Below are 11,858 nucleotides of genomic sequence, written 5' to 3' on the forward strand. Positions count from 1 at the left end.
GCATGAAGTTAACATTATAATGAAACCAATAACATTATTTTCCAGGTTTGCGGTCATAGAAAGTACGTTTTAAATCACATTTTATTAAGCTAAGTAAAAATATAAGGGATAACCAAAATTTCAGACTAATACATGAGGTTAATAGTAAAGTAAATTATTTGAACTAATTCAACTAACGGAAAGAAGAAACAGTTAACGATTTTAACATAAGGGTATAAAATGTTTGTAGAATAAATCTAAGCAGAATTAAATTCGAAAGTGGATCATAAATAAACCTTTAAATATTTAGGTTGAATAAGCAAATTTTTAATTAAACTTTTTAACCAAATAAACTTTTGCTAAATATTAACACAAAGTAACATATTGCCAAATTGGTATGCTACTATGACTGTATATCTTCTTGAGAGAGGTCTTAGATTATTGTAGATCTTATTGAGGAAGTAGAGTGAAAAGAGAATAAAAATAAATATTTTTCGATACACTACTGTGAAATGACCTGCTTTTGTTACATGTTTATCACCTGCAAAAATTCATTATTACATTGTTGTGTGTACACTATGGAAAAAGAATGTTTACTATGCAAAAGTAATGTTTACTATCTTTCTTGGATTTTTCCGACGTAAACAAAGATTTTTTATTGTTTTGTCAACTGTTTTATTGTACAATCAACGTCAATACTAACTTTAAATTGAAGGTATAACCTAAAAAATATTTAGAGTTTTGTAAGATCCTAGCTGTAACAAAGAAATATCCAATGTCTTTTTAATTAAGAAAATAATTAGTCTTTGTAGTGTAGCGAAAAGTGACGTTCAAAACACGAGTGAAAGTGGGTCTATCTATACATATTGTCGACGATTTAAAGTGCGAGATTTTTCAAATATGTAATGACTCACTTTCTACTCTTGTTATGAAATATACTATAACATCTGCCTTGAAGCTAAAATTGTGCTGTTTCCCCTATTTTTAGTAACCAGACAAGAAAATGTCATCTATGAAGTTGCAACATAACATTTTTTGTCAGGAAAACATGCATTATATGATACAGCTGTAAACTCAAAAGCCACGAGCCTGATATATTTAGCAAAGCAGTATTAGCACCCATTAAACATACTCCCTTAGTAGATTTCCCATCCTTATGGAACAGCTGAAGCCAATTTTATTGTTAGTTCAGTCCGATGCACAGTAGAGGTTGTGTTTTGTTTACAATTTGTTTCTTGTTATTTCAGTAATTTACAACCCCGTTTAGCCAAATAAAACGATATAATCATAAACAATAACTCATCCTTTAGTTATATAACCAAACAGTGAAGCACAAATCATGAAAAAATAATAGAAAGAAAATGTTGTCGGCACTAGCCACCAGTGTCACCGGACATGAACTAGACACAAAAAAAGAGCTTCCAAATTTACAATGGGATGCGAAGTCTATTTGTGTTAGTTAGTGGTATTAGGCCTGGTTTTGATGCTACTGATAGTAGACCTACGTTGCTACTTCAACATTCACCCTACCATAGTTTCCTCTAATGCGAGGCCGCGGCGAGACAAAAATGGCAACACTGCAGACCCGGCATAATGAAACAGCTGTTGCACTAATTTATAATGGAGCGTGTGCGTTTATGTTTGTTTTTAGCGAATTTCCCATATAGGGAATAAGCTATTACCGTAGTACTCATAGTAAGACCTGGACGCGGGACCGATTTTTTTTTTCATTTTGAGGTCCCTAGAGGCCAAAAACACCATCCGTTCAAATTCATATATATATATATATTTATATATTTATATATATACAGTATATATATATATATGTGTCCGTTAGCACGATAACTCGAGCAAAAATGATCCGATTTTGATGAAATTTGTTACAAATGTGTAAGCCTACGTTTATTCGAACGAGTTCGCGATCCAGCATGATCGGACCATGGGAACGGGGGTTTACGGGGGGTTTTATGGGGTAAAAATAGGTTTTTCCCATTTTTGACCCAAAAAACATAAAATTTAGCAATTTCTTTCCAAACCATTTTGTAGAGCTTAAAAAAACAAATAATTTAGTATATTGAAGCGTTATTATGCGCCTAATGGTTACGGAGAAAATTCCAAAAAATTGTAAATTTAAAATTCCCATGTTATTCTTATGGAGAATAAGTAAATTGTTGTAGTTTGCTTGTTTATGAACATATTTTGATCAAATTTGGAAAATGTTTTTATTTCTTACTAACTATTAACGTTTTACAAAAAAAAAACAGTTTTACCCTCCCTGATGCAGCAAACCTAAGTACTAGTTAAACTAATTCTATTTAAATAGAGAATAAATGTTATATTTTTAAGTAGACATTTCAGTGTAAATCCAATCAGTCAAATGGAAATTCGCTTAGTCTGCAGGTTTGCTGCGGCGGGGGTATTGTGTTATTACCATCGCATTAGGCATGCCGGCGTATTAGAGCCCAACCGACGCGGCTTTGTATTAGAGGTGGCTATAACCCTACTTGTTTATTGTTCTCTCCCAAGTTGTCTGTAGATAAAATCAATATAGCAAAAGAATGAAATCATAGCATTCATAACAGAAGCACAACAAATAAGATAAAAATTGTAAATTTATTATTACTTAGCTAAAATTACAATTTTTTAAATTATTGCTATATAACTATTGTCCGACTATTACAAAAACACTTGAAAAAATATTTATCTATCTCCTTAAAATCAAATTTTATAATCTTTGTATTTAGTAATTTTTAATATTGCACAAATTATGTTGTTTCAGAAGCATCTTGTAATATTTATGCTAAAAATAATTTGTAGCAAATAGCAAACAATTGTATTGCTTACTCAGATCTCACATTTAGTCTTACTCTATACTTGACTATTCTTGACTATACATGATACCAGGATAAAAATGATGATTTTACCCTGTGAAAAATTGTTTTCTTTGAGTTTCATTTATGTTTGACTCTCTAAAAAATAGTTGCAGGGTTTTATGGGAAATTTGGTAAATGGAATGACAAATAAAATAAACACCTTGGGTAACATGAATGGTAAAAGTAATGAAAAATAAATACTTTAGGTAACATGAATTTACACAGAAACAATAAATCAATAATGTTAATGTTATTTATAATTATTTGGACATTTTTAGTTACATTAATGCTGTTTGTCAAAGTGTATATACATAATTTCAGAAATCTCACAATTTGATAATTTTTACATTTTGTTCCCTAGATAACATTGAAAAACACACAAAATTAAGCCTATATTTTATATTTCACATAATCTAATATAGTTTGTTGATACCTAATAAGAGTAACTACAGTATAATCTAATTAAGTTTGGTACCTTTCAGGTATTGTAGGCACTTTCAAACTAGTCCTTTATAAACATCGTCTTTTGGAATGCAAGTTTTAAGTCAGAATAAATTGTGTTGATCAGCTAATTTTAGAGCTATTGTTATTTAGTAGAACCCTGTTCCAGTTATCATCAGACTAAAGGGAATTATTTTTTTTCTTCAAATTAACAGTCAAATGTCATTCTCAGTAAACAAATTCTGGATAAATTTTTATTTTAACTCAACATTTACAGGAAACAGACTAGGGAAATTATATAAACTGACTGTTAGCTGACAGACAGGCTAAAAGTGTCATTTAAGGAATGAACCTGTTTTTTGAACGTGAATGAATTTGGTTTTTCTGCTTCAAATTGCTTGGATAAAACAAGGAAACGAACTAAACCATCAATTGAATCTGATTACGATGGAACAACTGATTATATTATTCCTTAGATTGTGTAATCTGTGATCTGCTACCAGTGGGAGGAACATGAAGTATTAGTTTTCCTTTGTTGTCAACAAATTTTATGTAAAATTAAATCCTACTTTAAATTTCTCATTTTCACCTCAAATGTAGTACGGGTTTCTTCTGAAGCAAGGTTCTACTGAAAAATTAGACTTTTTAAATTCCAAAATTTAGAAATATTGTTATCTCTTTTGCACAAAAAACATTGCTTGTCATATTTTTGTTTGTTTGAACAAACTAAACTTATTTCTAACCACACATAAAAAGACGTTACTACTAGCACTACGCTGATATAACAAAAGCGAGACCACATAGTACCTTAGGTACTGGTACTGAGAAAATGTTTTAGCATGTAACTTCTTCTATCCTGTCTATTCCCCAGCCGAACTCTTTCACATAGCCTGTGTTTGGAATAGCTTTGCGGCCCAAGATGTACTGCTCTACCGTCTTGTACATCGCCTTGACATGAAAAATAGAGTAGAATTACATAACATCCATGACAATACAATGTATTATCTGTAGATGTAATCAAATTTTCCCACCAACACTCAAACTGAACAAATACAAAAAATATACCATCCTATACAGTATTCCTTTTCAATTATATTTCTGAAAACCTCAAAAAAAGAACAGACAAAAAAAACTTGCTGGTTTACTTTTAACAGGTTACAATAAAGAATTTTCTTTACTGTAAAATAATAATTCATGCTTTCATAGTGTTAACGATTTGATTAATTATATTTCACATTTCATGTAACAAAAAAACTTCTTTATTGAAGAAGACATTGAACACATTTTCTTGCTCTTGAAAACCTAATTAAAAAAAAAATACCGGTATCCCAAAACGTTTTTAGAGTACAATTTTAAAGAATCCCAATTTAGAAATTAATTTTCTTTAGAATAGGCTATATATTGATCTAATGAAGTAAAAAAATTTTCAAATGGCAGTAGATAAGTCTTGGAACAACAATTACTCGTTCTTCAGCCAAAGGCGATACCACTGAGCTACTCTGTATGGTAAATTATATAAATAAGATTTGCAACAAAAATCTATGAGGGAAAAATTGGGGTAACATTCAAAACTTGCAGTATGCTTAAAGTTATTTTTGGCAATACAGTAGCACCTAATCTGGCTTAAACGAGTGGCGAGAAAGCTAGATTTATGAAAAGGCCAGATCGTGTAAATTAGTGAATTATGCTCACGGGTGTTGCTGGGATTGAGGGAGACGATCACGGTGTCCCCGAGACCGCATAAAAGATGCTCAAAAGAAGTGTGATTGTATGTGTATGCTATCAAATGGAAATAATTGTAAATTAGTAGCACTTGGTAGCTTTCTGCGGAACAGAAAAAATCTGGATGTGGCCTGCAGGCTATAGGTTGGAGAGCCCGGGTTTAGGATATGATTTTTGAAGGATGATACCAAGGGAATTCCTAGAAGGTCAGAAAATTGTCAAAGGCTGAATATGCTGAATATTCAAGGTTAAGAATTTAAGATTTTTCAAATTTGTTCATTATGTTTTGTACCTGTACTGTAGGGAGATCGTTATTAACGTCAACAACCAAAACAGGTGCAGGTAACGAAGACGGATCACAGTCCACCAACCAACGCTCGTAGCTGTTGTGTAGATCTGTCAAATACTGCAGACTGACAGGACTCTCCTCTGGTCTGCCTCTACGTTGCATACGCTCATACACTACCACAGGGTCACTACGCAAGTATACTGAAAAGAATATAAAGTCTAAGTACAACATAAACGGCAACTCCCTTTTAATATGCATTGGTATGGCTCACTTGTTTTGCATTGTATATCGGTGGAGTAAAAGAAATTGTGTCAAATTAAAAGAGCTAGTGCTGTTTCATTCTTGAAGAAAATACAAAACTTACTTTTTACAAAAAGTGCATGGTTAATAACAGACTGACTGACTAAGCTACAGGGCTAACACTCTGGTTGTCACCTACGAGTGATTCACACGCCACGGTATTAATTTCCACAAGCAGCACTAGTTGCAAATGACAAATGTACTTTGTGCCTATTGAATACAGCAGTTTTCCAACAGGGCTGTACATAACACCGGCTAGGGTTCTGTGGAACTTGCGTGCAAATTCTTTTATGGTTTTGCTGAAAAATCCAAACTACCGTGTTCTCGGCTGAGTTTGCAAGTGTATATTTTCATTTTGTCACCAATAAGTCCATGGTGTAAAAAGTGCTATGGAATAATTTATCAGGAATCGTCGTCACTATCACTTACCAATAAGATCAAGACCGATATCGAGATTGTTTTCAATCCAGTCATACCACTCACACATTGCTACATAGTCAGGATCTGCCAACAAACCGGCTTTATGGGCCATTTCCACAAAGCAGTACCTGTAACAAACAAAAATCATTATCTTGTGTATCAGCAGTGCAAAAAACTTTCCATTTCATAGACTGAGAAAAAGTTCAGTGTCTTTGAAAAAAAAAAAAATCCTTGACCCTATTTATGGTCAGGGAAAGGGAGAACTGAGAAGGACATGCGTGTAGAAGTAGATTACATTTAACAATTTTTACATCCTAAAGACAAAAGAAGATTGTTTTAGTAAGGAGATAAATGATTAATGTTGATAAACAATGATAATGTTACAAATGACAAATTGTCAATAAATAAATCACAGAGTCAACCGTGGATCCCAATGAGTAATTCCTACTGATAAGGTGTACTGTTGTCGTTGTCTTCTGTTGAATAGAAAAATAAATAAAATTGTCTTCTGTTCAGATGTACTTGTCCATTGCAGATGTATTGTCATTGTGTTGTGTCAACTTCAACTCTTTCCAGATCTTTCTGTATGGATTACTACCAGGGAATTATGTTTATCCACCATAACAAAGTATTACCTACATAAAATGAAGTATTTTTGTCCACTAATATATTGGCCAATACAATTTAAAATGTTTCTAAAATCTAATACTGAACAAATTGTAGTGTATTTTAATGTTACCAGTTGTGAAATAAATATGTTCATAAATTGTGTGCCAGTTGCATCTTTTGGGTAAGTAGAAAATTTTTTAATTGTAATGATGTTGATGATGCAGGAATTTAAGTTGATCAAATTTACATTTAACTTACACTCAAAATTCTTTGTTAGTCTAATGATTTAAAAATAAGCGCAGAAAATTCGTAAAGCTATGTAGAGGTTTTGGGGTGTCTTATTTTAGCTGGGATCGTCAAAAATTCCTTAAATCTAGGTTGTTGATATGGTTTGTTGTTGTTGTGAGGTAGAATATACATTGTGTCTGATGGAGAGTTCTAGGGGATTAAAAAAATTCTTTATATCGAGGAATTCGTTATATCAAGGATAGACTGTAGTACTAAGAACAAACAAAGGATCAAAATTTAACCCAAGGGAATTTCAAATGAACTAATCTTGTTGGTAAATGGATTGGAATTAATTGATCAGTGATTAAATTAAAAGACACAAGCCACTAATAGTTTAAGATTAAAATTATAAAAAAATCTAATAAGGACTTCCATAGTCAACAAATGATTTATGATAATTCAGCTTAGTTCGGTTTGATCAATCCAGAGAAAAATATGAAACTAAGTTGATCTGTTGGGCTTATTTTCAGTGGGTGGTAAAATTTAGGTAAGAACTTGAATGTAACAAAACATGGATTTGGACTAAGCTTATCAAGTGACAGTATACTTAACATAAAAGAAGACTTCAACAACTCTTTTCATTTGTTTTAACTATGTATTAAATAGAAACTAAATCTAACCGATTTGGCCCTGCAGAAAATAGACAACGTCGCTGGTACAACAATTCCGAGAAACCCACACCCCAGACACTGTCAGTCAAACGGTTCAAGATAAAGATACACTGGAAGTAAGCCTTCCAAGCTCTCAACACGCGCCCGCCGCGCCGCGAGTTTAAACAGTGCAATGTGATAAACAGAGCAGTAACTCTTATGTGTGCATAAACTGTTTGCATATATATAAGATGTAAGCATAACACAGTGACCTCTGAAGATGCCACAACCTGTGGTGAAATGTGCACAAGGAAAAAAACTCATCAAGAACTTAAGGCATCTACAAAACAAAAAGGCAACAAACATACAAGATAAAGATAAAACAACCAAAAAGGTCTTCTTAGACTGTACATTGATCGTCTCACTTTATTACCATTACCAAATGGCGATCGTTGACCAGATGTCTGGATTGATATTGTCATATAAAATTTACTTTTAAAAATGAAATAAACTAATATTTGTAACAACATTTAAAAAACACTCCATGGGGGCCGGATTCATACTCAAAAGTCCATTGCTGTGGTAAAGTATTCCTCGATGGAATAGAAGCAATTCCTACTAAAGCACTTACCTATTAGTGCTGGGTTTGGTATTTAAACCCAAAGTAGTATTTTACACTCATTCAGATTTATTAAAATAGGTACCGTACCTAGGGGAGGGGTACATATGGTGTCAAAGTTATAACGACAATGAAGTAAACAAATGATTCTACTACACTAAATTATATGGTTAGAATAACCTGTTATTTTGAAGAGATCGTTCAAATATCTGGATCTTGTGTTCCGACTCCAGAACCTGAAGACTGAGTCGACTCAGTTGAACGTAATGCTGGAAAGTGAAATTCCAGCGTTGAGGCTCAGCGTATGTCAACATCAACAGATTATGTCCTTGTACGTTTTTCCAGGAATCTAGAGGCTCCTGCAAAACAATTACTAAGCGGTTAATGTAAATTTCAAGGTATTTCATAGGCGTGTTACAAGAGGACACTATATTTGCCATTTAGAATAGGGCCTGTGAAATACTTTTCAAATGCCTAGGTAGACCAATTCTCATGACTTTCCTCTATATTCTTGAAATTGTGATCAATCTACAATTACAGTACTGATGATGGCATCTAATTTTCCTCAAAATAATTACAATACAATAGGCAGAGAAATGCTCATAAACAGAACCTTAGTAGTAAAAAGAGTTTAAAAGAACAAAATTAAAGAAAATCTTTTTGCTAATGGATACTACTTTGCAACATAAATTATTGAATGATAAAACAAAAACTTGTATTCAATGATCTTTATGTGACTTTTTCTACTTTAATAACATGTCCAAGATTACCGGTAGCAGTTAGAAAAATGTTGAAAAAAGACACGTCGCTACTTGTTGTACCAAATAGGCTAATTTAATACAAATCATATCTGGTTACACAAATGGTATTTTTTTATTATTTATGGTAAAAAATTGTAAAACCTTCCACGGTTGGTTTCCACTTTATTGGAGGCAGCTAACTTAACAGTGGAGCATATTTTCTTAAAAAAATGATCAAGCTTTTTAAAACAAATTGTTATTATCAAATAGGCTTGATCAACAGGGACCATATCGTGTTCTGAGCTTAAAGGATCAGCAACACTGTTCAGGTTTTTTTCTTTTTATCAATGTTTGTTTTTGTTGTGTACGGTAACTGATAGCAGTGATAGCTATGACCATTAATCTTGGAACCCAGAACCCAGCCCTGCAGTTTGGCTAATTTTTCAAAATCTTTTCATCACAAAAATTAACTAGTAATTTTTACTCTTCGCTGAAAATAGTTTCCTTCCCTTAAGAATGCCAAAATTTAACTATTATTTTAAATTTCAAAGTCAATAAACTTAAAATTCAACCTGGCTGGTAGCTATTTCCCTCCTAAAAAGTGACAAATTTAGAAACAGTAAGAGATTTTGTAACAATTGTAGAACTTTCATTTTTCTATAGGGTAGCTTCTGTGATTTTTATTTTATTTATTCATCCAACAGGATGGTAAAAAATGAAACAAAAGTATTATCAGATATATTTTACGTACGGGACGTGAGTCAACCTCAGAAAACTTCTTGAAATAGTTTATAAGAGTGGATTTCCCACAACCAATGTTTCCTTCTATTGACACTCTTAATGGACGCTTTGAGTGATCTTCTGATTGAGCTTCGCTACTTTTACAATCTGCACCCATTTTCTTGAAGGTTACTGATGATGGCAAGCACCTAAAAAATTCTGAAATTGAGTATGTTATAGGTCTATTTCAGACTAATTAGTAGCCTACACTGTTTTATTACTAAATAGACTTGGCATGAATACGCAGTAGAGTTAACTTTGTAAGATCAAGTATCAAAGCAGGTCTCTGTTCAGTTTCCGATTATGTCCACTGTCTTTATTTATTGTCCACAACAGGGAAAGGTAAAGAAGATAACGAGGGGGTTTGTTAATTTATTTTAATTGCAAATTGCAAGCACCCGATTTTTCTGTGGTTCTTTCAGAATACATAGAATTGAGACCTAAGTTTGAATGAGCTTTCCGTTGCATGGAGTGTAAAAAATGTCATCACACAGGCTTATCATTATTACGACTATCTGCAGTAATATCCTGATAATTAGACCAATTCGTTCAGCCTAAGTTAACAACACTGGGCCCTGGCCCTAACTTATTAAATATTAACCAGCAGTGAATCAGGTGTTAACATGTAATGATGAGGTAAGGTAGGTAACCTATGTAAAATGCGAAGTAAGATGACATATTAACTTACTGTCTAGTGTCTTTATAGTACAGTATAGACTTTAGACTTACGACTTGGATTGGATTACTAGTTTCTTAAATGATGACCGCAGCATCAACTGTCAACAGTGTCAACTTGCAGATCTTAGGTGTAACCTTTTAGATGGATAGGCTAATAGATACACTCTACGAACCACCACAGGTTAACAAGATGAAGATGACACTTCTAATGTTCTAAAATATTAATTTACTATCCATCCGTATTCCGTTATAGGCCTATACCTCAAGCCTACACTCTAACTCTTAAATCGGAAAAGAAAACCCGAAAATCGTAAACACGCAATAACAACAGCAACGAACGACGTCAATAACCTCCAACATTTTCCCGCCGAAGAAAATAAAATAAACGAACAGACTAAAATGAATACTCGCCATGGAGAAAGAAGCATTAGATTTAAAAGCATAGACTGCAAACTGTTATAGAAATTATAACCATAGATTAATTAATTATTAGAGGAAAATATTTAATCTGTAGGTGTAGTATAACTTCATCCAGTGACAGTTTATACAGTTTTTGCAACAAACCTGCCGACTAAACAAATTTCCATTTGCCTGGGTTGATTTTCAATTAAATCTATTAAAATTAGCATTTATGTTTAACGAGTACCTAGGTTAGCTGCTACAGGGAAACTAATAAAGTGTGTTTTTTATTAAAATATCAATGGCTTAGTATGAAGTAAATAAATCCGCCAAGTTCTTAAAAATATATCCATAAACAAGCCAACGTTTTACAACATTCTCCATTAAAATAACATGGGAATTTTAAATTACAATTTTTTGAATTTTCTACGTACCGGTAATCAATCACCGTACAAAAAACACTTTGATAGTACTAAATTATTTTTTTAAAGCTCTTTAAAAAGGTCTGGAGGAAAATGCATAAATTTTGTGTTTTAAAGGTAAAAAATGAGAAAACCCCATTTTTACCCCCATAAAACCCATGGTCCGATCATGCTGGTTCGTGAACTCATTCAAGTTTATCCACGGCCACCTTTAACTACAGGCCACGGTCTGAGGTTTTCCCTTCTGCTAGTGAAATGGCAATTTATTTGGTTTAATAGATTCTATGAACTTTATACTGAGTCCAAAAAAGGCAGTCAGAGAATGTTTATTTATGTTTACATTGAGATTAGCAATACAATCTGTATGTAGAAAATAATCAACAGATATATTTTGTAGTTAAATTTGACTACATGATGTGCATCAGTGCTTCATAAAACAATTCCAAGGCAACCACAACAAAAGACAAAATGTTGAGGGAAAATGTTTACTTCTTTAGTTCTTCCTTCTTCTCTCCTGCCATATGTACAGTCTACTGTCTCCTGTCTGTTAATCTAATTAACCTAGTGTTCTCTTCTGTACTGTCACTACTCACTATACTGTCAGATTCTGTCACTCACTGCTGCCGCTGCTGCGCTGCAAGGCTGCATTGCATTCACTGATGTGGGATACTCCGGTTCGTGGTTGGTTGCGTGTTGTTTTCTGTCGTCG

At 33.0% G+C, this 11,858-nt stretch overlaps 1 protein-coding gene across 2 annotated transcripts; it reads right to left on the reverse strand.

Annotated features, from left to right (window-relative positions):
• Nucleotides 1–2,404: 2,404 nt before the first annotated feature.
• LOC128990993 (deoxynucleoside kinase-like) lies at nucleotides 2,405–11,857 on the reverse strand. 2 transcript variants are annotated; one of them, XM_054413698.1, is made up of 6 exons: nucleotides 11,768–11,857; nucleotides 9,622–9,799; nucleotides 8,311–8,489; nucleotides 6,034–6,152; nucleotides 5,308–5,504; nucleotides 2,405–4,241 (listed from the first exon to the last, which is right to left on the reverse strand). In XM_054413698.1, exons 1-6 carry the CDS (start codon nucleotides 11,800–11,802, stop codon nucleotides 4,128–4,130), a joined length of 822 nt encoding a protein of 273 aa, XP_054269673.1. In that variant the 5' UTR covers nucleotides 11,803–11,857; the 3' UTR covers nucleotides 2,405–4,127. The 2 variants fall into 2 exon arrangements, with proteins under 2 accessions (XP_054269673.1, XP_054269663.1); XM_054413688.1 differs by lacking the exon at nucleotides 11,768–11,857 and adding an exon at nucleotides 10,380–10,593.
• Nucleotide 11,858: the final 1 nt, after the last annotated feature.

Source organism: Macrosteles quadrilineatus, unplaced genomic scaffold (assembly GCF_028750875.1).
Source record: "Macrosteles quadrilineatus isolate MER2022 unplaced genomic scaffold, UCM_ALF_1.0 Scaffold_1__1_contigs__length_201487025, whole genome shotgun sequence".
NCBI classification, from domain to species: domain Eukaryota; kingdom Metazoa; phylum Arthropoda; class Insecta; order Hemiptera; family Cicadellidae; genus Macrosteles; species Macrosteles quadrilineatus.

Bases quoted from the DNA above. Each gene is read 5' to 3' on its own strand.
- LOC128990993 (XM_054413688.1), bottom strand. From the start codon at position 10,423: ATGCTGCGGTCATCATTTAAGAAACTAGTAATCCAATCCAAGTC. The intron at 8,490-9,621 runs GTACGTAAAATA...ATTGTTTTGCAG, and splicing joins CTGAGGTTGACTCACGTCCC to GAGCCTCTAGATTCCTGGAA. The intron at 5,505-6,033 runs GTAAGTGATAGT...TATTCTTTTCAG, and splicing joins TATCGGTCTTGATCTTATTG to TATACTTGCGTAGTGACCCT.